Source organism: Sinocyclocheilus anshuiensis, unplaced genomic scaffold (genome assembly GCF_001515605.1).
Source record: "Sinocyclocheilus anshuiensis isolate Anshui unplaced genomic scaffold, SAMN03320099.WGS_v1.1 scaffold2874, whole genome shotgun sequence".
In the NCBI taxonomy this organism is placed as follows: domain Eukaryota; kingdom Metazoa; phylum Chordata; class Actinopteri; order Cypriniformes; family Cyprinidae; genus Sinocyclocheilus; species Sinocyclocheilus anshuiensis.
The window spans coordinates 54,953-81,722 of NW_015546292.1; the positions used below are offsets into that span (position 1 = coordinate 54,953).

General features: G+C 37.2%; 3 protein-coding genes across 5 annotated transcripts in view; 1 reads left to right on the plus strand and 2 right to left on the minus strand.

Moving 5' to 3' along the window:
* The window catches only part of kcnj20 (potassium inwardly rectifying channel subfamily J member 20), a 9,135-nt gene extending 2,280 nt beyond the window's left edge, over window positions 1-6,855 (minus strand). The window contains exons 1-6 of one of the 3 annotated variants that reach the window (XM_016503601.1): window positions 6,778-6,855; window positions 6,476-6,557; window positions 4,892-5,105; window positions 1,297-2,512; window positions 372-485; window positions 37-277 (exon numbers count right to left, since the gene is read on the minus strand). In XM_016503601.1, the coding sequence (XP_016359087.1) occupies window positions 42-277; window positions 372-485; window positions 1,297-2,512; window positions 4,892-5,065 (1,740 nt within the window). In that variant the 5' untranslated portion in view covers window positions 5,066-5,105; window positions 6,476-6,557; window positions 6,778-6,855 and the 3' untranslated portion in view covers window positions 37-41. Of the gene's footprint in view, window position 1; window positions 278-371; window positions 486-1,296; window positions 2,513-4,891; window positions 6,429-6,475; window positions 6,558-6,777 lie in introns of those variants that run through there. The other 2 variants (XM_016503600.1, XM_016503602.1) reach the window with 2 other exon arrangements.
* Window positions 6,856-15,385: 8,530 nt separating this feature from the next.
* igflr1 (IGF-like family receptor 1) lies at window positions 15,386-19,978 on the plus strand. The gene is made up of 7 exons (XM_016503605.1): window positions 15,386-15,606; window positions 15,962-16,154; window positions 16,430-16,487; window positions 17,313-17,472; window positions 18,155-18,244; window positions 18,928-19,068; window positions 19,182-19,978. The coding sequence occupies exons 1-7, from the start codon at window positions 15,516-15,518 to the stop codon at window positions 19,496-19,498; spliced, it is 1,050 nt and encodes a 349-aa protein (XP_016359091.1). The 5' UTR covers window positions 15,386-15,515; the 3' UTR covers window positions 19,499-19,978.
* A 203-nt stretch (window positions 19,979-20,181) lies between these two features.
* The window catches only part of LOC107701550 (histone-lysine N-methyltransferase 2B-like), a 40,195-nt gene continuing 33,606 nt past the window's right edge, over window positions 20,182-26,770 (minus strand). Inside the window, exons 30-36 of the mRNA XM_016503589.1 lie at window positions 26,677-26,769; window positions 26,043-26,152; window positions 25,904-25,970; window positions 24,881-24,988; window positions 24,431-24,514; window positions 23,840-23,969; window positions 20,182-22,962 (exon numbers count right to left, since the gene is read on the minus strand). Coding sequence (XP_016359075.1) covers window positions 22,687-22,962; window positions 23,840-23,969; window positions 24,431-24,514; window positions 24,881-24,988; window positions 25,904-25,970; window positions 26,043-26,152; window positions 26,677-26,769 — 868 coding nt within the window. The 3' untranslated portion in view covers window positions 20,182-22,686. The remainder of the gene's footprint in view (window positions 22,963-23,839; window positions 23,970-24,430; window positions 24,515-24,880; window positions 24,989-25,903; window positions 25,971-26,042; window positions 26,153-26,676; window position 26,770) is intronic.

Genomic DNA, 26,770 nt, shown 5'->3' on the forward strand with positions numbered 1-26,770 from the left:
ACCGCTGAGAAAGGGCACCGTCAGTATCGCACTCACAACAACTAAAGAGATTCGCATTCGTTGACTTCCGACACTCGCTCCTCCTGGATGTTGTGGATAGTGAAAGTACATGCTCCTGGTGGTTTCACAATGTCGTCTTCTTGGTCGTCTCCACCCAATTTCCAGTTAGCACCGTCTTTGAGAGATTCCTGGAGCTCCAGTCCCACTTGGAGGGTCTGCAGGTGATGCTGTTCCTGCGCGCTGCACGGCGGAAGAGGCACGGGATATGTGCTGTGGACAATATTATCCAGCTGCAGACCCGCAGCACCAGCAGTTTCAGAACCGCAGACATAGAAGCTGCGGGTCTGCAGCTGGATATGTCTCGCTGTGGAAGCGTCTCAGGTCGACTCGAAACGCCCCTTTCTCCAGTGTCATGCACGGCTCAAACCGGGCTCCCCACTCAATCTCCGTCTCGATGTAGGAAGTCTTCGCCTGGCACATCATTCCTGTCAAAATAAAGTTGCCAAACGAGCTGAGAAAACACTATGTCCACAAGATGGCGCTATTCTGTAACAAATCGTATTGGTCTTAAACTGGCGTGGTTTCTCCACTTCTGTAGTTTTAATTTAATTTAATTTAATTTTTTTGTTAAGAGTTTATTTTTACCATTGTTTCACATCACTCTCATGATAATTCAGCACACATATCTGCCCAAATTCTCATTACTTTTGACTTTTAGTTATTTCGTTAGTTAGTTTTCATTGCTGTAATCAGTGTTGTTGGATAAAACTACAAATTTAAATTCTGTAACTGAAATCAATCTGAAATAAAATATAAGTATTGCATGAAATTAGAAATGATGCCTTAGAAACTAACAAAAATAAAGTTGATGTAAAAAAAATTCATTAAAGCTTAATTAAAAATATATAAAAATTTTACTGAAAAATATAAAAATAAAGGTACATTTAAATATTAATGAATACTATAAGAGTTTACACATAACACTTAAATAATAATATGTCTATGTATACTGCTATTTATAGTACAACAAATACTACTCAAATAAGTTCTTGGCAGGTTTTTGTAAGATTCACTGGTGGCAAATGATTTTTCAGCTTAATTTATTTTACATATATGCTTTGTTTGGTTTCAAACTCCCCACTTCTCAACAGCCCAGTGGGGAAGTGAATAAAATATACCAACTAATAAAAATGTTTCTTGTATTCTTGCATTCATAGTTCTTTAAAATGCCATATTTGCTTGTCATGGCAAGACATTTGGGTCAACAGGTAAAGTGGGCTATGATTGTGAGCTCACCTGTTGCTTCCACAATGCCCTCCAAGATGACAATAATCTCAAACTGTTGCTTCCGCAGCTGCTCCGGCCCAAACTCCCAGAAAGGACTGCTGGAATCGATGGTGTGTTGAATGACCTGCGGTTCCACCAGGAACAGACGGTCAGAGCCACTCTCGTAGCCCAGGTCGATCTCAGACTGCTCTAGCGGGAGAAATTCCCCCTCTGACGTCTGCCGTGACTTGATGAGTTTAGCGTGTACTTTGGCATCCACCATGTGGCTCTCACGCAGATCGCCGAGACGGAACATAAGGCAAAGACGATCATCACGGTAGGCCACAACACAAGTATGGCTGAAAAGAAGTGTTTCTGCGCGCTTCTTGGGACGCGAAATTTTGACGAACATGCAGCCCACCATAAGGGCATCAATCATGGAGCCCACAATGCACTGCGCCATGACCAAAAGCACACCTTCGTAGCAGCGTGGCGAAACTGTGCGAGCGCCGTAGCCAATAGTCCTCTGTGTTTCTACTGAGAAGAGCAATGCTGACACAAAGCCATCTATATTGGTGTAGCACACATCAGCGTCACCAGGAACTTCAAGATCTCCACGCAAGAATGCATTTAGCGAATAAAGCCCTGCGAAAATAAACCAGGTGACTGCGTAGCACATCATAAACACGAAAAGAAACCATCTATACTGAAGATCTACAAAAGACGTGAAGATGTCAGCCAGGAATCGTTCTCTCTCAGCCATATGTGCCAAGTCTACCCTACACTTCCCATCTTTGGAGATGTAACGGCATTGTTCGCGAAGCTCCGGTGGACAAGTAGGAGTCTGCGCATTCTCGCTCTCTATTAGCTTGTTGCGTGCTTTAGGACTGCAGTCTATGTCCCGTACAGGTGTGCAGAGAGCACTGCGAGATGGGGTGCTGCACAGAGGGCTTGTGCTTGGACTTGCCATTTTGGGAACGCTAAGAGCATGGCGGCAACATGGACGAAAGTTCGGCTCACGTAAAGAGCAGCGCCGCATCAGCGCCAGCTCAGCCTCAGTGGGGGCACAGATACTGGGTCTCTGGCCACGCATGTACCCACGCTGAGGGCTGTAGGGCAAATCCGTGGTGCCCTTGTGGCGCCGAATGGACACGCTTGGTTTGGAGGCCTGGTTTGGCATAATGTCCGGCAAAGGAAGGGAGTTGCCACCTGTTGAATCGGGGCGATTATCGCTTTGAGGGAGAATCTGGAATAGAACATAGAGATGATGACATAAATGTCAACATTTTTCGATTTTTTGTATTTCTTAGCAAAACCATATAAGGTAGATGTCGCTGTAGCAACTTTTACCATTGCACTGGAGTTTTAGAGGATTCAAGGTTCAGTCAAGCCTTAGAAACCTTGTTAAAGGGGTCATATGATGCAATTTAAATTTGTCATTTCTCTTTGGAGTGTTACAAGCTCTTGGTGCATAAAGAAGATCTGTAAAGTTGCAAAGTCTAAAGTCTCAAATCCAAAGAGATATTCTTTATAAAAGTTAAGAGTCAGCCACGCCTACCTAAAACGGCTCGTTCTAACATGCCACCACATATCTACGTCACTATGTGGGAAGATTTGCATAACGCCGCCCAAATGTTCACGCAAAGAAAGAAGGCGTAACTTTTATTCTCGCTGTAGTATTGTTGTTGTTCAACAACAATACGCCATGTCGTGAAGGCACTGTGTGATTCGTTGTGAAAGCGAATCACCATGGACGAAGCGGAGTCGAATCCACCGCCTCTGCTCACTCTAGCCCTCCGGCCATTCCTCACTTTATCTCCCAGCCTCTGCTCACTCTAGGCCACCGTGTGTGACGCTGTGTTTCATTGTGAAAGTGAAACTACTTTGTTTGGCCTTCCAAAAATGGACACGACTAGAAATCAGTGGTTAAGTTGTATTTACAACACTGTTCCAGAACACTTCAACCCAAATATTCAGATGTGTGCAGCACATTTTATGGAGGACCGTTTCCTGATCCTGGGAGAGTAGACTACAATGCCGGCTGTTCTGACTCAAAGACTGTAAGTACTTTTTTATATTTAAAGAGTTTTTATATATTATATATTTATATAATTTTTTGGGCAGTGTAGAGTAGGGCTTGTTGTTTGTCATTTCTCCGATCACAAATGCAGACATGGTTTTATGTTTACGCGGCGCGATGCAACGCAACGCATAAAAAGACAGTATAAGTCATTATAATCCATAATTATGTCCCCACTGGATGCAACGAATGTTTCGTTTATAATGGGTTTCATCGCTCCGGCCTGACAGGGCATCATCACAATATGGTAAGGGGCGTAACATTTCCGTCACACGCTTGAGGTATTCGGCCAATCACAACGCACTGAATAGCTGGCCAATCACAGCACACCTCGCTTTTTTAGAACTATTAGCTTTGTAAAAATCGACGCATTTCAGAAAGGCGGGGCATAGAGGAGAAACAATAATGTACAGTATGTGGAAAATATTGTGTTTTTTGAACCTTAAACTGCATAAACACATTTCATTACACCAAATACACAAAATAATGTTCTTTTTAGCAGCATCATATGACCCCTTTAATTAGCTTGAATGACACAAGGAATATTATAACGTTTAAATTCTGCAAAGCATGGAAGATGATTAAACCATGACATGCATACTAACATCAATTGCGACTTTTTATCTCACAATTCTGACTTTTTTTTACAGAATTATATTGTGAGATATAAACTCAAAATTGCAAGATGTTTACTCACAATTGCGAGATATCAACTTGCTGAGAAGAATAGTCAGATTTGAGAGATAAGTCACAATTACCTTTTTATTTTTTATGCTGTAGCAAAATCTAAAGTATACATTGGGCATAATGACACATATGTTAGTGTCCACACCAGCATTCTGTTTATTTTAAGCACAGACTGCAGTTTTGTCATCCTCTGCTTTAAATGCTTGTGCTCTTTAAATTTGGGTGGATTGTGACTGTCAATGTTTTATCATTTATTAACTGTAAAAAAAATTTCTGAAAGTGATTCTAACAATATTGTTCCTCTGTGTTATTGTTATCGCTGTGGTGTCGATATTCTCATGCAATTAAAATTATTATTAAACGGTTATAGTTATCATTATAGTTTTCGTCCTTCCTATGAACAGGACTTTACAGTGATTATCAGTTGTTAGGGTCTTAAATTTCATTATACAAAATTATTGTATGACTTCAGAAGACTTAAGTCATATGGACTCCTTTATATTTTATATAAGCAGTTTATATTTCCTTTAGAGCTGCACAAAAGAATGAAAACAGGTTTTGAATGACTTAATGGGACAGTTCAACCAAAAATCAAACCTCTGTCCTCATTTACATTCAAAACCTGTGTGACTTTCTTAAGTGAAAATAGTTTGAAAACGAAATTGGATCCCATTGACATTGTATGGACGATAAAGATTTTACTGAGAAATATCTTGTTTCACAGAAGAAAAGGCATACTGGTTTGGAACTGCATGAGGGTAAATGATGACAGAATTTCTTCTAAAGAATGAGTCAAAATTATGACAACAAATAAAAGTGATGTTTCAACATGAGGGTGTGTTGATAAAATCTACCCACTGTAGGAATATACAACTGATGGCGCACTCCATCTCCAGGTTTACACAACACAACACAGCTGGATTTGGGATTTAAATTGTTGATTGTGGCTGGTCTGGTCCTGGCATCATCTTGCGTCGGCCCTGAGGTGCCTCTGCCTTCTTCAACAGGAGCGCTTCTGACTCCACTCAGCATGATTGAGAAAATGGCACTACTTTACGCTAGTGAGGTGAAGCTGGATCCAAAACGTGCCAAAGAGAAGAGATTGTCATATATTTCTCTGTAGTATTAAATAATGAAAATACTTGTACAGAATCACTGTTTACGTGTAATTAGAAGCACTTCAATGTACAAAATGTTATTTATTTATTTTTTTTTTAATAAATGAAAATATATGAACTAGGTGTGAACAAAAGGAAGGATAGGCTTAAAGAAAGCAGACAGACAGTCTGCTCTAAGCTTCTTCATCTGCTGGCTCAGCAGGATTGAGTCCTCTCCTTCAGGAAACAGTCATTAATATGCTTACATGAGCCTCCAATAAACTCTACTCTGATGACAAAGGCATTACAAAGGTTTAACTCATGATTGCTTAGTTCAATAGTTTATCAAGACATTGAACTGATAAATGCATCCAATGCTCCATTTTTTTCTTTTAGATAATGTGATTGCTAAAAGGCAAAACCCCTTACATCAAATAGTATAATTCTGCCAAATTCACACTGCAAAGGTGGCAGAGAAGCTCTTCTGAAGTAGATCTAAAGATGTCTTTACACAGTCGAGATAAGGCTGCTCTGTGCCTGCTCAAAATTCAGTGTAAATGCGCATAAAAGCCAGACTAAATTATGCCTGCTCAGTCCCACTTCAGCCCCTAGTATACAATTGTAATTGCTGTGTAAATGCATTTATGCCATCTCTGAGCAGCATTAAACAGTCTGTGTAAAGACACTTAAATGCCACTTTAGAAGCGCCTCTATGCCACCTTTGCAGTTTAAAACTGCTATCAGGTGTCTCTTTACACAGACTGTTTAATGCTGCTCAGAGGTGGCATTTACAGAGCTGTGATAACCATACAGCTTGGTGCTAGTGGCTGGTCAGGTGGGCTGGCATTATTTAATCAGGCTTTCATGTGGCATTACATCTTTACCCAGAATTTTGAGCAGGCACAGAGCAGCCTTAACTCAGCTGTGTAAAGATGCATTAAGTGTCTTCACAGACTGTTTAATGCTGCTCAGAGGTGGCATAGTTGCATTTACACAGCAATTACAACTGTATGATTTAATACTAGGTGCTGAGGTGGATCAGAGCAGGCATAATTAAGCCTGGTTTTTATGCAGCATTGTCTACACCGAATTTTGAGCAGGCACAGAACAGCCTTAACTTGTCTATGTAAAGATGCCTTAATTAATCAACCAAATATATATACTTTTGTACAATGGCATCAATAAATAAATATGAGAGCACAAAGCACTTTAAAAAAGGAAAATAAAATCAAGTCAAGACTTTATGTGACTTCTAGCTATTTTGACCAAGGCTATTAGAACAGAGCATTTTTAAAACTTTTTCTCGTTCCCCTAAAACATGAATAAAAAAATAAGTTAGTCTTACCTAGGTAGTGTGAATGATTCCAGCAACAGCACTGGGCAGCTGGTCTCACAAGCAAGTACTGAGAATATCCTGGATGTCTCGACTGTGGACATCAAAGTTAATCATGATCAGCTTATAGTGTCTCAACAGACTACAGTAGAAAGGACAGATCAGTAATGTCATATCGCCCTTGGCATCCATATAACGAGCGTGATTAGCTCTGTCCGATTACACCGTTTTGAGGTAAGGGAGACTGAAAAATAAGATGAAAACAATATCAAAAGCATGAACTTGATGATCTTAACATGTTAAGAGAAAAATACCTTATATAAATATAAAATATCAGACTTTCATTGTTGTCATTGTTTACACATTATCTGGGAATGATACTTTCTCAAGAGTAATCACTGTGTCTAAAATGGAGGGTTTATAGGGTGCCCGGGAGCTGACATGTTCGGTTCACTTAGTTTTGTCGTGGCCACGACATAACTCGTGGGAACGTGATAATATGTCGTGGCCACGAGATCATTTTGTCGAGGTAATGACATCCTTATGTCGTGGCCTCGAGATGCTATGTTGAGGGAACGACATCCATTTCTCGTGGCCATGACTTATGATGAGGGAAGACATATATTTCTCATGGCCACGAGTTTAATGCGTAAACCAACCTGCGTGACCATAGCAACCGGGGATTATCAGAGATGGATTCATTAATATTTTATTTTGAATTAAGAGATTATTATATTATATCACTTCTGGCATATTTTATGGCGACAGGGTGGACATGTTAAGCTTTGGCAAAGCAAGTAAGCAAACTCATACGAAGAAAATTTGTCAATTGGAAAGTCACCAACTTACTCACCTCAGCTGTTGAAATTCCCGCCACTGAAGAGATAAAAAATCTGTTGTCCTGATGTCACTAAAGTGGATGGCCTTTTCTTAAAGGGGCGGATTCCCCAATACTGCAGGGTGGACAACCATTCAAGGGAAATGGACAAACTCTTCTTTTTTATTAAATAAAAATATTGTTTTTATTACCAAATGATCAATAAACTCAAATTGAGTTTAACAAAATATTAATAGAGAACCATTTTTTTTTTTATTTTATGATTTGACTATATTCTACTCTCATTCAAATTGAATGAGCAGTGCATGGGACATGCAAAATAACAAGCATCCTCTTATACAAAACAAAAAAAAAATGTAGAAAATGTATCTAAACAAGAGCCAAGTAATGCTTTTGTTATGAATATAAAAACTTAGCCTAATATAACACACCCTTTCATAGTCATTTTTATGTTAGGTTATCATGACAAATTAGTTATTTATGTACAGGACACCAAAAGGCACCCTACAGTGATATTGACCCTAATATTATTAAGTTTGATTTTAGCTAGTAATTTGATGCTATAAAAACGGGGCGTGTTGATTGGGTCTGTGGGAGTTTGATACCGCGGCTCCACCTCACGACACTACTGCGCAGACTCTGGCTCCAAACCCAAATGACATCATCAGCACAAGATGGCTGTGGCCATATCTGGGTTGCTTTGGCTTCACTTTTCTATAGTGGAAGGAATAGGAGACGCGTCCATCTTTTTTTACAGTCTATGGTTCATACAGACAGTATTCTAAACACAACTGTAAGCTGCTGAGTGAATGGGACATTTCGAGACTCACACCTGTAAAGAAATGCGGTTGTCAATCCCAAAAACTGACAGTGTGAACGTAGCCACAGTTCGGTTATGTACCGGCACTTCTTTTTTTTCCACTTCAAGCACAGGGTGTGAGTCTCGAAATGTCCCAGTTAATGGAAACTGTAATGGTGCCTGTTGGTCTCTACTGGTAATTGGTCACCTTCTATTCATGGCTTTTGTTAAAGCCACTAAATCCTAATGTAATATGTCCCAAAACACACTACAGGAAACCATTATTTAATGGTTTTAATGGTTAAAAGTTGATGGTTTGTAATGTTTGTAATGGTATTTGTAGTGGAAATCATTCGAATTTCTGTAATGGTTTCTATTGTTTTTGTCAGCAGGGTCACCATGGGTTTTGTGATGTTATTTGCCATAAATGCGATAGGATTGCTGTTATGTTGTGAGATAGTAGTGACTGTTTGTAGTTGTGGTGGGCCTATTTGGGAGAAAATCCGGGGGCGTTTTTTACTCCCAGTCCGTCCCTGTGTCACATCCTAAAACTTTACTTATTTCCCTTTTAACCCCCTGCCAATACAAAATATATGGGCATAGTCCCACATCTTCCCACAATCTCTCCAGCATTGTGATAATTGTGAAGAGCTATCAAATTTGGCAACCACCAATGGAACTCTGAAGAATCTCATTTTCAGCTTCCAGTCAAATTCCTTCCATATTTGACTGCTAATACCCTTATGACAGCTGGCACATATATTTGTCCACATCTCATCCTCTATTATAGTATTTAACTCTAATTTCCAATTTCTTTTGGTATGAAATGAGTCATCAGATTTGTCTTGCATTAGTTTTCTGTAAATATGGGCTATATGATTTTTAGTAGGTAAATCATGTTCAATAATATTAATAAAATATTTTTCGACATTTGTTGGAGATCTGTTTATTATGCCCCATTGTTTATGATTTGTGATATAGTGTCGTAGTTGTAAATATCTAAAGAAATCGTTAGATCTCAATGTAAACCTATCAGATTAATTGAGAAAAAGATTGTATGGTCTCCCCATCAAAAAGTTGATCTATTATCTTTAAACCATTCTCTTCCCATCTACTAAAGACACTATCCGATATAGAAGGAAGAAAATCTGGGTTATCTTTAATGGGTATTGCACACGATAAGTCTATTGCTCCTCTAAACGTTTTTTGTATTGTGCACCAAATTTTTGCAGTATGCTGTATCCATATATTTCTTTTCTTCACTCTCTTTTTTGCTTGCAAATCCATGAATGGCAGAACTTTCAAAGAAACTCCAGGAAGTGAATTCTGTTCAATACTGACCCATTCTGCCTCCTTATCAACACCAAGCCAAGCAGTGATAGCCCTAAGCTGAGCAGCCCAATAATAGTATCTAATATTAGGAAGATTCAACACCCCCAAACAATTTTTCTAATTTATTAAATGCTGAGACCGGAACCCAAACTGGAAGAGATTGAAATAGGAAGAGAAGTCTCGGCAATATGTTCATTTTCACAGTTTCTATCCTACCAAACATAGAGAGAGGTAGTACTTCCCATCTAGCCAAGTTTTTTTTTTTTAGAATCAAAAAGCTGTGTGTAGTTAGCATGTATAAACATGATGCCATAGGTGTAAGGATGACTCCCAAGTATCTAAAACCCTGACTAGACCATCGAAAAGATACCTCATTGTCTAACCGAGTGGGCCAATGTCCTGATATCATCATTGCCTCAGATTTATCAGCATTTACTTTGTATTCAGAAACTAATCCATAGTCTCTGAGGCATTCTAAGGGGGCCGGAAGAGATGTAAGAGGGTTTTCAATTAATAATAATACGTCATCTGTATATAACAATATCTTATGACATTTTCCTCCTTTATCCTTTATCCCCTGCATTCTTGGGTTGTGCCTTATTAATTCCGCTACAGGCGCTAGTGGCTCGTTACTAAGTGCAAATAAGACTGGAGACATTACATCTCCCTGACGAGTTCCCCTATAAATAAAAAAACTCTGAGCAATGACCATTAACTCGAACTCTAGATTTAGGGTTTTCATAAAAAACCTTTAACCATTTGACAAAAGTGTCATGAAATCCCATGTAATTAAGAGAAACACCCAGTCCACCCTATCAAATGCTTTCTCAGCATCTAAGCTGAGAAGCATTGAGGGTGTTTTGATTGATCTTTTCCAACCTGCTGTAAATTTAAAGCTCTTCTTATATTGTTTACTGCTTATCTTCCATAAATAAATCCAGTCTGATCTGATTTAATACATTTTTTAATATGTTTTTGAATTCTGTTTGCTAATATTGAAGTTAAAATTTTCATATCCTGACATACTAGGCTTATTGGTCTATAAGCTGTACATTGCGTAGGATCCTTTCCAGTTTTATGAAGTACAGTAATGATTGCGTCACAGTCGCAACAGTATGGTGGGTCTTCATTCTGTAGTACATAATTATACACCTTACATAAATTAGGAGCCAATTCATTTACAAATGTCTTATAAAATTCCCCGGGTAATCCGTCTACCCCTGGTGACTTGTTCTTTTTTAATCTTACTATATCCCTCCGTAATAGGGGATATCATTTCCTTTGCTTCTTCTTCTTCTGTTAATTTATTTAAATCTATTGGTTGCAAAAAAACTTTTAACTTTTTCTTCCTTATTTATTAGATTCTGACCTTCATATAATTTTTTATAATAATCTTCAAATGCATTAACTATATCCTTTGGTTGAGTTAACATTATTGAAGTATCTGGGTGCTTAATTTTTGGAACAACTCTGCTAGCTTGAGCCTTACATAATTGAAAGGCTAAACGCCTGTTTGCTTTATTACTCATCTCATAATATTTTCTGCTTACAAATCTAAGCGCCCCCTCTGCTTAATATGTAAGTAAATCATCCAATTTCTTTCTTTCCTGTTTTAATTTATGTTCAATTTCTAGTTTCCTGATTTCATTCTCTGTCTCATTTTGTTTAGCTAATCTTATTTTTTTATTCCTGGATGTTATTTATTTTACCTCTTGTCACTGCTTTGGCCCCCTCCCACAAAATAGATGAAGTAACCAAGCATTATCATTAATATGAAAATATTCATTCAGTTGTTGAATTATTTCTTCTTTGGCTTTACAATCATTTATTACTGACACATTTAATCTCCAGTATTTAAATTGTTTACCTTGTCCTAATTGAAGTTTTAACCTAACTGGCGCATGATCAGATATAGTTATGGGATCTATTTGGCATTCTTTAACACTGTAGATCTGTTCTAGATGTACAGAAGAAGTCTATTCTAGAATAACTACCATGCACATGAGACATAAAAGTCAAATCCTTCTCTTTAGGATGCAAGTGTCGCCAAACATTTGGCAAACCTAGTTCTCTCATTATTCCTAAAACAACTTTTACTTTTTTTGCCTGTGGCCCCCTTTCTGCTGTTAACCTATCAGCATTGCTGTCTAATACACAACTGAAGTCTCCACCAATTAAATACATTCCCTCACCTTTCTGTACCAACAAAGAGAAAACATTCTTGAAAAACTGTGGATGGTCTTGGTTAGGAGCATACATTTTTTTTTTTGCCTGAAATTGTTCCAACTACCATGATATATCTTCCCTCTTTATCATTGTATACCTGCTCCATATTAAAAAAGACGGACTTGGCAAACATGATTGCAACCCCTCTCTTCCTCCCCTTAGCAAATGAGGCACTGTAAACTTAGTCCACCCATTCTATTCTCAGTTTTAAATTTTCCCCATCAGACAAGTGGGTCTCTTGAAGGTGTGCAATAGAGCATTGCATATTTTAAGCTGATTAAATATTTTCTTTCTTTTAATTGGGCTGCTCAGTCCTTTCACATTATAACTGACACGCATTACATCGTCCATTCACCTCGTTATAACTGTTGTATGTGTTAGTGACCAGTAGAGGCTGACATTTTTTCTGGAATCCCACAGGATGGGAAACAAATTCACTATTAATTACGTAATTGGGATGGGACTGGAAAAAAAATGTCAGCAGGAGTGGGCGGGACCGGGAATCATAATAACACTATGATACCCAACTTTATACACAAATACAGTTTTATATAAACTGTATATTTTAATTTTGAACTCAATTCTAGTTGCCCTGTCTCTTTATGCTCTCCTCCTGTTTGCTTTGGTGTGGCTGGTTAAGTGAATGATGTACGCAGTCTGTGACAGACAGATGGGCTCTTGGGCTGGTCTATGTGGTAATACAGTACATCGGGCAGGACATCCAAACGCCCACCTATCATTTATCGAACTCAAATATGGCTTTTCATCTGAAAGATGTATGTAGTAACAACTTTACATGGCCGCTCAATCTAATGGTAAAGGGGTGTTTCATTGCGATTTCACTTTTTTAACGTTAGTTAGTGTGTAATGTTGATGTTTGAGCATAAACGATATCTGCAAAGTTACGAAGCTGAAAGTTCAATGCAAACGGAGATATCGTCTTTTAAAATTCTGGCAGTTTAATGCCTACAAAAACGGCTGGTAAGGGACTACAACAAGTTACTTCCCGGGTTCGTGACATCACAAACCCAGATAAACACCGCCCCCGGGAAAAGGCAGCAAAGGGGGCGAGGCCATGCTGCGCTGCTTTAGAGAAGAGGAAGAGAAAACTAGAGGTGCACATAAAAATCTATTCATTAGAAAAAACCCAGTGAACCACCCCTTTAACCTACAGAAATGTGCACTATTGAAGTGTGTGTGGAAGCTGCACAGTAGCGCGCTCACTGCAGGACCGATGGAGGCGCCGGTGTGCTCACTTGCTCTTAAAATACTCCGTAATTTTTGGTCATACAGATAAAAGTAATACATCTTTCGAATCTGTAAAGACTCCACGTTTATTGGTGTGCACTCAGAATAACAATGAAACGCAGCGCTTCTGTAAAATAATTCAAGCAAACAGGATGCGCTTTCTGCCGTCTCGGTCATGTGAACTTGAGCGAGAAACTTCAAAACTCTGTGTTTGAAAAATAAATCTAGAGTGAAATGTCTACTTTCAAATGAAAAAAAAATCAAATAGAAAACTTGTGTGTTAGCATGGATGATTTACATGAAATGTAATGTGTGTGCAATGCACACTGTGCATTGTTTAAGCTGGCTTTCAGTTCAATAAAATAACAAAAAACTACTTTTTGGATTTTTATTCAACTAAAGTGGGCATGCTGTGATCTGTACTGTATTTTTTTTTTTACTGTAACTGACAGATTCCGGCCAAAAAAACAACACGGGAGTGGGAGGGGATCTCAGTGCTGCTTCCATATTTAGGCCCGATATTTATGAGCTCTTTCGCAACTTCAATGAACCCTCATCCCTCAACAACATAGCCTTTTCTCACAGCAGCTAGAATAATTAAATGTATACTTTTTGATGGCGGATTGCAATCCAGAAAGGACTATGTGTTTATATATTCCAGTTTTAAACGTGCTTCTGATTACAGATAGCCTGGGATTACACAAGATTTGTATTTTAAAGACAACCAGTTCGAAGGGAGCATAATTTGCTTTTTGGGTTAAAAGAATTTCTTAATATGAATTTCGAATGGTATGACAATTAAAGTTTAGACTGAACAGAAATTGAAATCTACACGCTAATACACACTATAGGCAATGCTGATGTTGTTAACGTTAATAATTTGAGAATAAAGTATAACAATAATAATAATTTGCATGGTTTGGTATGATATGAGCTAACCAATCTTTAGATTAAATCACCATTGGCAGCGTGATTTATTGTAATGCTTTTTTCCTCAGTTAGTCAGAACAAACGTGGCAGACTTGTTACTTGTTCAAATGACAATATACGGTGAAAATTCTTATTTGGGTCATATACTACCAAGATGTAGGCTAGAATATGTGATTGCAAAGTACAGTAAATATACACACCGGTGCGGTGACTGACAGCCACACATTCACCTCAAAACATTAGATTCATCTGCGCTGGAGCCATGCCGGAGCACAACCCACGCAAGGAAGATAATTCCGCAAACAACTGCAATTCCAGGTTTTCAAACAGAGATGGCGACAAAGTGGCAAAACTTACAGACTGCAGCTTTAAGTTTTTAAAATTTTAACTCTACTAATATGACCCACAGCTTTATCCTTAAAGATATATTTTATTATGAAAACCCCAAATCGTTGTCTTTTGAATATGTTGTTAATTTCTTTATTTTATGTGCACATTTTTTCATCCACAAGCAAAACTGGCTTAAGTCTCCTTTGTTTTCCTTTTTCTTATTGAATTTATCTCTCGTTTCATCCCTCAGGCTTATAAATAACAAAACAAAAAACAACAACAACAAATGCAATATTTGATGCATTATGATGATTATATGAATATTATGACTATTCAAAGATATTTAACCTTGTCATTGTGCCCTTTTTTTCTGTGCAATCTTATACTTTGATGTACGCAAACCCATTATACTTATCTTTTCTGTCATTATGATTGTTCATTGTTAAAGATACAGCCATATTTCCCTGAGCTTGTAAGTAATTATAAGTTCTGCAGTAATAATAATACAAAGAAGATAAGAGGGAGGTGCACTAACACCTCATAGCATCAGTAACTCCACAACCCTACCTACGGTTTTCCTCAGCGTTTGCAATGTCTGCACAAAGGAGACGTCGGGCAGCCGCTTGAAGATCTCGCCTTTGGAGAAGACTGCTGATATTATACTCGAAAAATGTAAGTATTACTACTTAAAAATTAAGATTACCCCAGAATGCATTGCTAGCTCACCCCAACACTTAGGAACAATAATGATGATAAATGCTGTTAATTAATTATATTAATTAATTATATTAATCTCTCTCTCTCTCTCTCTCTCTCTCTCTCTCTCTCTATATATATACAGTATATTAGTAAAACAAGCTAAATGTAAATTGTCTTGTCATACGCCATAGCTATGCATGACACACTAGATAAATGCAGCCAAGGTGAATACATCTCAATTTTCAGTCAAGTAATTAATTAATGCATAAGTTAATGAAACCATTATATTGTATTTACTGACAACAGGAAACATGAATAAATGAGTAAAAGAGTAAAAAAAAAAAAAAAAATAGTATAGTAGGCTATGGTCCTCTTTGACAAACAACACTTTTATACAAATTGAGAAGATTTTATTCTTCAGCACGTGTGTGTGTGTGTGTGTGTGTGTGCGTCCCTTATTTTTCTATGACAAACCACGATTGTCCCTTATTTTCCTTTTCGTGACTTATAAAGTTATGACCCATTGTCGTCATTGCTTTAAGAATATAGGCTACAACCCACCCAGTTCCTTCCCTTCAACTCACAGCTGCTTAGCTTCACAGTCTCTCGGACGCTTTTCAGTCACGCCAGGGAGAAACACATCAGCCTCGATGACTTCAGATAGGTGTATAGAAGGGACATTCTGGAATCGTTCTCGTTACAAATGTGAGCCATGTGAGACTAAATATGAAAGCATAAAAGGTAAGTTTTAAATTATGTGTTCGATAAATCGCGCTCTTAGTCCATGTAACTTGAACGCGAATTATATGTAGGGTGAATTCAAATAAATTGGGGCACTTTTTGCCATTGAGATGCCTGGGAAAATGTCCCAATTATCCTGAATTAACTGTAAAGGTAATTTCCGCGGCGCAATGTGTCGGTCGCGCAAAACAGATGTTTTCATTAACAGCCAATTACTCAAAAGACTTTCATACAAAACATACAGATTTTATATTTGTGATGTACACATTTATAATAAAGTGATACATCAATCTATTAGACGTCGAGAAAACTTAAGTGAACGCGTTTACTCATCGTCGTTCTGTTTTGAGGACAGGTTACGAATTTATTAAAAACTGCGGGTGGTCCGATGAGCAACACCAGATCGAGTCACCTTACAAACCATGCAGAGGTGGGACATTTAATGATGGATCTCAAGTCAAATGCCAAAATTGTCGCTCTTGCCCAACGCCACAGTTGACTGCGTCTGAATGCAGCACCAGATCGGATGCCATCTGCTGTAGGCAAGGGTACGTTTCACTTTCATTTTTTTACTAGGCTACTAATTTGTTTGTTTGTACCTGCAATAAGAGAAATTTCGTCTAATCTGGATGAATACATTGCTAATTAAAGTTAGTTATAGCTAGTCCACCATAACGGTTTATTCATTTTGATTAGATAGCCCATAGGACACATTACCTTTACATAAAAAAGTGAGCTTTAAATGTTGCTTTTCTCTTTTATTCCGATTTGCAGTGATAATATTGGAAATGTTACTTTCTTTTTTTTTCTTTTTTTTTTGCAGGGAGCAGGCTTTTAATGGAAAATGCATCCCTCAACCGTCGCAGACCACAAGGATAACAGTAGGCTAATAACGATTTTTCTACTAACTTTTCAAGTCAGCTCTCTCTTAATGCTTTCTCATCGAAAACAGAGAGATATTAGCTTAACCCTTTAACTTGCAGGGAGCAGGCTTTTAATGGAAAATGCATCCCTCAACCGTCGCAGACCACAAGGATACCAGTAGGCTAATAACGATTTTTCTACTAACTTTTCAAGTCAGCTCTCTCTTAATGCTTTCTCATCGAAAACAGAGAGATATTAGCTTAACCCTTTAACTGTCACTCACATTTTTGAACATAGACGTGAAAGTGCACGAGCCAAACTTAACGTTTTATAATTCATGAACATTTTGTAACATGTTATTGATGTACCATTTTCATGGCAATGCAATGTTTGATTTTAAAATGGGGTTCAAAGGATGAATTTTGAGATTTTAAGTTTTCAATTGATATATCATTTCTGATGATTTCTAAAGTGTGATAGAGAAAAAGGCAACAAAGAAAACTTTTTTTGACAAAGGTCAGAACTCATGTTATGTTATGTAGATTTTTGAGGTGCACTCTTGTCATAAATTAATCTATTACTTTTCCTACATAGATATTTTACCAATGTTTTTGTAAACAATTATTTAGGAGTCTTAGACCTTTCCAACGATATATAGTTTGTCATGATTAGATTAGGATTTAATTGTAATATAGTGAAGTAAACTTAGGCGTCCCACAGAGTGGACGGGTGACAGTTACAGGGTTTTAAACAAATACAATTTAAATGCATTTTAGTGCTAAATAAAGCTTGATATAGGCCATATTATATCCTATTTTGACAGTGCAAACTGTTTTTTTTAGACTGCGAGTACGACTGTCTTCATATCTAGCTCTGTCGCCAGCTCAAGCCCCTCTCCGAGCACTCAAAACATCTTTCCAGAGCCCTCTACAAGCACTCAAAGCTTTATGCCAATCACCACTCCAAGTTCCACTGAAACGTCATCAGTTAACCAATTCATAGGTATTGTTTTGCATTTCGTTATTTGTAATCTTTATTGTAATCTACATCTCTTTACAAACGGTACGGTTCAAAAGTTTGAGGACTGTACGATTTTGTAATGTTTTTGAAAGAAGTCTCTTATGCTGTACAAAAAAGTAGTTAAAACAGTATTGTAAAAATGTAACTACAATTTAAAACTACCATTTTGTATTTGAATATATTTTGAAATGTGATTTATTCCTGTGATGGCAATGTCACGTGATCTATCAGAAATCATTCTAATGTGCTGATTTGGTGCACAAGGAACATTTATTATAATCAACTGTGAAAACTGCTTAATATTTGTGATACATTTTTTAAAGGATTCTTTAATGTATAGAAAGGAACAGCATTTTTTTTTTTTTTTTAAATACGATTTTGTAAAAATGTAAAAGACTTTACTGTTACTTTTGCCTGCTGAATTAAAACGTAAATTTTACTGACCCCAAACTTTTGAATTGGTATTGTACACATTTACAGTATATCACCAACCCAAAATGTATTCAGTGCGTTTTGTTGATCTGTATCTAGTTTGCATGTTAAAATTTAGACTATTCAGTTTGTACATATTATACACACAGAGAATGAGAGAGATAGAATGTGTTGGCTTTGATGATTGATCAAAAGCAGATGTGATGGTTTGTTTTCTCGTGCATCTTTTTAGGGATCTATGTATGTTTTGGGATTTTATCAACTCTCATTCTGGTGTGTCTCTTCCTTTTCATCAAGAGGAGGACTAAACCTTTCAATGAAGGTCAGTCAGAAACAAAAGGAGGCAGGATATATGAAGGAATTCCTGCAGGTTTTATAAATATTAATGTTTCCTGTTATGACCGACTGATGCTGATCCGACATATTTCAAAATGAGCTCCTTAAAGACTTTAATCTCATTGCTAAATTACATCTATATTTGAAGAGTTTGGTTCCAAAACGCTATAAATCCATTTAGATTAATTTGAGTAAAAATGTGGGCGGAAACTCAATTAAAAAAAAAAAAAAATGGCGTTTATGGCATTTTGGAACCAAACTCTTCATTTATTCCTTCATTTATTCTTTATGCAAATAAAATAATAAATCAATAAATGGTTGATTGGTAGTTTAACATGACACATATGTCTTTCATAAACAGATTACTCTAGTGACTTTATTAAAACATTGCTCTGTTTGTTTGGGCATATTAACACACCAACACTGACGCCAATGACGTGAGTTTGGGACGGGACTGTTTTTTGTTTGTTTGGTTTTTTTTGACCAATTAAATATGGGCACTTGTATGAAATCATAATTTTTTACAACAGAGGTTATAAACATCACATTTTACGTGTTATTTTGTAGTATTACATAATTATTATTGCTACATAAAGTCTTGAGTGCTACGATGAAGCAAAATGAATCTCACAAGATTAACAAAACATGAACTTCTCTTGTGTTTAACAGAATTCAAAAAATGCTGTAATGGAGCAAGTCATGAAAGCCTGTCCAAAAAGGGCATTGGCAGATATGAGCAGGCCATCTCATACAACATAATCAAAGAGAGTAGTAACAATGATCACGAAACTGGATTGTCGCATCTGTTAGGTGGGTATACGAAGAACTAACTAGTTTCACATGACCCTAGATAACTCCTGATTACTCCTTAAGAGTACTTTTCCAAGTGAGAAACTGGTGATTTTCTGTAAATCTATTCACAGCACCTGAGGTCCAGGATGCACCTCTCAAAACGGTGCTGAACAACCTGGATGTTCTTGAGGAGCTTGTGTTGGTATTAGACCCGGACATCTCTGGTGCCAAGAACACACGTCACCTTGCCGCCCAGTGCTCCTTTTCCTTTGCCTGGATCAATTATGCGTATTCCATGAAGGACCACAAAAGCCCCCTCGTCGCCGTTTTGGAGAGTGTCGTCACCAAAAACCCAGACTGGACTGTCAGCAACCTTGCTGAGCTGCTAACTGCTATCGGTCGCAACGATGCAGTGGAGATTTTGGCGAAGCTTCCTGCGGGTGTTTAAGAATAATTCATGTGATATTTTAAGAACACAAAACAGTAATTCACTTATTATACTGTATTGTTCAACATAACCTCGTAACTATTTTACGTTTGGGCAAATTTGTGAATTTGCATTTTCATATGAATCAAATTGTAGTGTGCATTTATATGAAATCGCCAACTTGAAAATAGTTGTTTTAGAGTATTTGTTCCTATAGAAGTTCAGTATTCAATGATAGCTGTTGAAGCATGCAGTGCTTGAAAAACGCACACAATATGAACGTCTAGGGTTATTTTGGACGAAAACAACTCACTTCATTCAGTGAACAATGGGTAACAGATGTGCATCTGGAGGCCATATAGAAACATTTACAATCAAAGACAAGACACTTGGAATTTCCCCTAAATGTTCTACCTCCATTCTATCCTAGTTCACGCTTATTTACTTTTAACACTATTAATGTTTCATAATTTAGATTTTTGTTAAATTACTATAATTCATTAAAAAAAAAAATTCTTCGAATGTTTTTATATGAATTATAAATCTTGTAAATATAATTGTTGGCAAACCAATATTACATGTTTTCAATTTCTAAACCGGATTTGGCAACAAACCCTTTCTGAAAGCAATATATCATTAGTTACTAGCGGCGCACAATTGATTCTTTTGTACGTTCAGCACAAATACCACAATAAATCTTGAACTTTGTTCAAACATTGTACATCTTTATTAAGCAAAAACATTATAAATAAAAAAAAGTGCATAGAAAAATTAAACGGGTTTAGAAATATGTATACAACTATTTACAAACTTAGGGGTCGTTTGTACAAGGTAGCAAAGACACGTTTTTTTTTCCATTTTAAGTCTTTTTCAACACAACGTTGTTGTTGTTTTTTTAAAATAACCTACAAAGGAACACAGATTTTCTTTTCCCAAGAAGCTCTGGGAGATGCATTATCACAGGAGGTCCTGACTAGTGCTTTGCATCCTTCATTGCACACAAGCCAACTCTGCATGACAGAACAGACCAAGCAAATCTAGTTTTGCATTAGTATTACTTGATGTTGTCTGAACAGCTTGAGGTAGAATCCTTGCAAGTCTGGGGTGGTTTGATTAAAATCTGAGAGATGCTAAATTTCAGGATCTTGATGGAGATTCCCCCTCCACACAAACACACAGAATATGGAAAAAGCAGGAGACGACAACGTGATTTAGTGGGAGGAAACTTCTCCTTTGAGAACGTCAAATAAAATCAGACAACTAAAACATTTAAAACAAACAGCTGGCTCAAAACATCACCTCGTAAAAAGGCCACGTTGCAAGAACTCATCCTCAATGTTCAAGTTAAAGAAAATGGGGAAGAAAAAAAAAAAAAACCCTGAAGAAAACTCTGATAAGACTGTGGTCACATACAAAAAGCACAGACCTTTGGGTAAAAACTCCCATAAAGTTAAACAGGAATAAACAGAACGCCCTTACAGTCCGAACGATGGCATCAGCTTGTTGATTTTTCTCCTGCATGAAGAAGAGAACCAACTCCCAAATCTTTCAAGGAAAATTAAGGTGCCGAGTGCCACCGTCTACTGAAAAACTGTTTCAATAACTCTTCTATAAATATATATATATATATAGATTTTGTAAGTCACCAGTATACATCGCCTTCACGCTCCTACGTCTCTAGGACACTTTAAGCAGTTTCTAACTCCCTAGATAAATGTAGAGCTCCAATTGTATGTGCAATTGTGGCAAAAAATGATTTATTGCAGGAACAATCCACAACGTCATCACACCTTGACGCAATGAGGATGCGTTTAGTCACGATTAGCTTAAGTAGTGTCTTCTACTACATGACGAAAAGAAACACAAATATCCACTCAGGCATGATTTTGTTTCGAAACAAGTCTCTCAAGAGGTATAAAAAGCACAAACATGCTAAAGCGTTGCCACTTATGAGTACTCCGAATTTCAACACATCTTTGACATTTATGGGCTCATTGTTGGAAAGCGTGTATGGTTGGCTTTGCTATTTTAGTAACGGGGTGCATCAACTCCAGCTCGCATCGGATCTCTGACATGACATGAAACAGAGGAAGTATGGATTTGATCCTCTTTAGGATTCATGTTGGGCTTAGCACCATGGAGGAGGCCATCAAGTTTAAAAAAACGCTTATACAGTTACACCACAGAACAAGCCCACAAAAACAGAATGAAAAGTCAGACCTGCCTGTAAAAATACAACGAAAATAAATTATTAAAAATAAAGCCTTTGAGTAGATTAAAAGAGTTTTCAAGCGAAAGAAAGCGGTCACAGACAAGTGTAAAACGCACTGACTGCGTCTCTTACTGACTGCCATTTGCAAGGAGTGGATCCATGGGTCGTTCTGAGGGGTTTACAGTGTTGTCCTGAGAAGTGGGAGTCTTTCTAAGCTAAACACGAAAGTGTGATCTAAAATAAGATTGACAAGATACAGATCTGAATACGTTCACATCATTTCATTAGTAATATGCATGTTTTTACAGTATCTTCACTGCCGCTAAGCTTTCACACACTATGTGGTCCGCACAGTAAAATGCTTCTCAAGCACAGAGGTGATTTTGTTTAGATCGTAAGAATCCAGCAATTTGAGGTCAGCTCAAGGGTGGAGAAAGAGGGAGGTTGTTTGGAACTTAAAGGTTATTCATTGCAACAGAACGCCCAAACTCTTGGCAGCGTGTTCCAGCTTTTGGAAAGCATAAAAAAGCCTGCGGAAATAATTTAAGAGTAGTCACAATTTTGTTGCAAAATATACAAGGACTCTGCCTAGAGTTATTCGTGCCAGGTTTAAAAAAAAAAATGCTATGACCGAAACCAAGACTCATTTCAAAACCCACTAATATTCCGATAAAACTTTTAATAAAGCAAAGATGATGCAGCATGGTGGGAAATGTTCTTGAAAAGGCCTTGGCCGTGTTACCAGACATCATCACTCATGCTCCCATCTCATCTGCTCTACTGGACTGAATGTCAACTGATCGGGAGGAATCCTGGTTGAAGGGCGTGAATGGCTCCACAACAGTTGGTGGCGCTTGTATATGCCTGTTGAACGACTTTGACATTAAAGTGGTGACTGTTAAGCTTTGAAACCTTCGGCATGGACCCCCTTTACACGTCAAGCCTCGGTCCACCGTTTTTACCCGTCAAACTCCATCGACTTCTCCAGCACTGCTCTTCAGTTTAAGAAGCGCCGACAGCGCTTAGCACCACAGTTGCAGCCGAGCTTGTTGCTGGCATCTTCTATGGGGAACTTGTAGTCATAGGTCAGCTCCTCTCCACGGTAGATTTTCCGCAAAGCGAAAATGACTATGTGCTTCTGACCCTCCACGTTGATGACTCGAGAGTAGCAGTTTGGCTCACAGGAGTGGTTGATGAACCGCGCCGCGTTACCGTGCATCGTGGCGTCTACCACGTCAAAGTCGTCGATGCGGAACATATAGCAACCAATGCCCTGGTAGGAAGAGCAGAGGAAAGAGGTGGTATAAGAGTGATATTCAAACTCTAACCCAAATATAGTACAGAAAATTATGTAAAAATAAATTAAATATTATTAAAATATTAATAAAATTAAAATAAATACAATTTTAAATAAATTCGTCATACCCGATTAATGTTTGAAAACTGTGGTTAACATGTTTTGATGAAACGTCTATGATGGATTGTTCATTAATAAATCACAACAACCCCGTGCTATGGGCATTGCCATTCATGCAGGCTACAGCGGAAGTTATTTTACACAACTACTCGAAGCTTCCGGTTTTTGAACGCGGACCGTGAAAAAGGCCTATAATATTAAGCAGCACAACTGTTTTCAACATAGATAACAATAATAAACGTAGCAGCTAATCAGCATATTAGAATGATTTCTGAAGGATCATGTGACACTGAAGACTGGAGTAATGGCTGCTAAAAATACAGCTTTGCATCACAGGAATAAAATAGATTTTAAAATATATTGAAATAGAAAACAGTTGTTTTAAACTAAAGAATTAAAGACTTTTCTAAACCTGTTTAAATAAAGACTTTTTTTGAAAAAACAAAAAAACAAAAAAAACAAAACCTGCGTGTGTGATAAAAAATATTTAATATATATTTTTACATTACAGTAAGAAGTGGGGTTTTTTTGCATTCTGGTAATAAAAATAACATTTTTATAGGCAAAATATGAGTTCTTTTTGATTTAATTTTTTTATATAACAAAGAAAATGGGTAAAAACAAAGGGCCATGACAACCCAAAATGCATTTCTGTTGTTAAACCTGGTGGTAATTAGCGATCACAAATACACAAATATGCTCAAAAAAAAAAAAAAAGCACATTTCTACTTACCTTGCCATCATAATACTTCTCTCGCTTGTCTGTAAGAACAGAACGAATGACGATGCCTGAATACTCAATGACCATCTCTCCTGCCTCGATGTTTCGCTTGCAGAACAGACCTCTTCCATGAATCGCAGACCTACAGCAAGAATAAGTTACAGGAATGAACGTGACCTGTTTTGAATGAAAATAATTTCTTAAGAGAACCAAGAGAGCAGATGAAAAGAAACTGGAAAAGGATTGCAGCATGGATTCCAAAGATTATATTTTCGCTGGCTGCATCTAAGACATGGTAGGGCTAAAAAGAAAGACAAATATTTTAAGCAGATCTAAAGATTAGCATCTTTATAGATCGCCATGTCACCAGGGGGTTTTCACAGGTTCATTTTTGGGCGATCACTTGGAAACTATAGGTGAACATTTCCTTCATGCGACTGGTGACTTCATCTCATCTTATATAGCCTCATAATGGAATTTTGACTTCTGCCAAATATAAAGACATGCCCATCTTTTCTACTGATGTTGCTCAAATCTGGGAGCTAGGGACAGAACTGAAACTGACTCAGTTCCTCATTTAACGTTTAAAAACAGTCAACCTACCTGTAGACACCAACCGCTTCCTTGGATGTCTTCTCTAGATGTCTAAAGCGCATTGCCATCGGAAGCTCCAAACTTGTTGCACGCCTACAAAGTGCAATTGAATTTATTCGTCATGTGAACCAAACCACAGTTGACTAATCATTAAAAAAAAGAGCAACACTGAGGGAAATAACCAAGAAAGAGGAAATATGAACAGTAAAAGATTAAAAAGGGGAAGGGAATATGAAGGGAACACTGTCATGGCAACAAACAAAACAAACTTGAGTGTCAACTTTTCAGTCTTTTTTTTTTCAGCAAAAATATTACCTTGAGTATCTCTCATAATAAATCCTATTAAAATATTTTTAAAAACTATTATTTATAAAAATACAATTAAAAACAAATCAGCAATGGAATGGCTTTTCAACTGCGACTTTATGCACATAGTGTTGTAATACAGTCTTATTTGACCTGGTGGATTTTAGAAGAACCTCATCCTCCTCCTCATCATACAGGTCGGTGTCAGGAAGCTGTCTATGCTGTGACGCCAGGAAGTTGAACATATCAAAGGTAGACTTCCTGCGAAACAGATAAAAGAGTAGGTGTGAACTATACTCAGGAAAGACATTTTTAGGCATGCAAACCTGCATCACAAAACTTGTGCTCCTAGATAACATCTCTTCTTGCTCTCCTATACAAGAACACATCCGAACCCCCACCCCATGTCTGCAAGGTAACCAAGAAGCACAGCGCAAAACATTTTCTTCACTTTAAAACACCTACATTCTTGTTGCTCGGTATTAGTCATTTAGCCTCTTTCTATAGAAGTTAATGATACAGGGACATTCCCCTAACAGCGACCTGCTATTAATTTCCTTATTTAAGGGCACAAAGTTCCAGTAACTGGTTCTAGATTGTGAACTAGGACTGTCAATCAATTATAAAACACAACTGAATTAATTACACAATAAGGCCACAAATTAATCATATGAACAGCAAACAATCACACATCAGTTTGCTAGAAAAGGCTCTTTAATAATAAAAATAATAATTATTATTATTGGTGGTGGTATTAGTAGTATTACAATTACAAGGTGTTTTTAGAAGTCAAATTGTTTGTCATCATGTACAATAATAATATTAATTTATTATTATTTAGTAGTAATAATATGACATTAGGCGGACAACTTAAGTACTTAATGGACATTTAAAAAAGTGGCTTTTTAAGTCAATAATCTGTCATCTTCTAAAAGTTAAAATATTATTATTATTATTGTGGCAGACAAGATAATTAATCAAATGAACAGCAAATAATCACATATTAATTGGCTGGGAAATGCCCTTAAATTAAAATAACAAAAACAACAACAGCAACAATATTATTATTATTATTATTATTAAGTAGTAGTGTTATGTTATTGCAACAGACAAATTAAGCATTGAAAAGACACTACAAAAATTGGCTTCAGAAGTTAATTGTAAATATATATCTATCGGCTGGGAGGACTATGCTCTTCACCATCCAAGAGAGGCATCTCATCATCTGAACAGGACAGCATCCCTAAAAGAAAATAGTCTCATTGTTTAATCCATTGAAACACCTTAAAGTGAGCAAAATAATAAAAAATAATACCTGAGTATTTGTTCCAGTCAGACAGTGCATTACGGTTAGCAGGATCCCAGGTTGCTGGCTTGTTGCTGTCTCCACCACGAGGCAACGAAAGACGATCCCAAGGTCCAGGCCTAAAATAAAATAAATGATAAGCCACGTACAGTGTCAGTTTCAACCACAGTTCTTTCCATTACTACAGTATAACGTCCCTACTCATTCTAATGATATACTTAATTGGAAAAGGTGGAACAAACTGCCCACATAAAAAATACTGTGGTATTTCTTATTTAATATGAAAGTTTTCAGTATTCTTTCTTTGAAATATATAAAATATTATAATAACAGACATTTGGCATGATGCACTGCATGTATGCACTGGATTTACAGTTTGATGAGCAAAAAAAAAATACAGGTAGGTGCTAAAATTAGATTGTTTAACAAAACAATTTTTCAAAACTGTAATACTATATTACAAATACTTTAGCAGTGCAGGACTCACAATGCTGCCAGTAACCTCATATTCTTGAGGAAGAAGGTGACATTTGTGTATTATTTCTTAACTTCAAAACTGTTGAAAAGGCATAAATAATACTGATACTTAAATGTCTTTATTGAAATCACCCTGGAATTCCGCCTTTTCCACATAAAGACTCACCTTGCACTCTCAGAGTCACTACTTCGCTCTTCATTCAGCTTGTCACAGTCTAGAATTCCCTTGACGGTTGGGGTTTTAATGCGAACTCCATACC

What these genes read in the sequence shown, in the direction of transcription:
- igflr1 (XM_016503605.1), top strand. Translation starts at nt 15,516, where the DNA reads ATGACTTCAGATAGGTGTATAGAAGGGACATTCTGGAATCGTTCTCGT. An exon ending in ATCAGTTAACCAATTCATAG is followed by an intron (nt 17,473 to 18,154) that starts GTATTGTTTTGC and finishes GCATCTTTTTAG; the next exon opens with GGATCTATGTATGTTTTGGG. An exon ending in TGGATTGTCGCATCTGTTAG is followed by an intron (nt 19,069 to 19,181) that starts GTGGGTATACGA and finishes ATCTATTCACAG; the next exon opens with CACCTGAGGTCCAGGATGCA.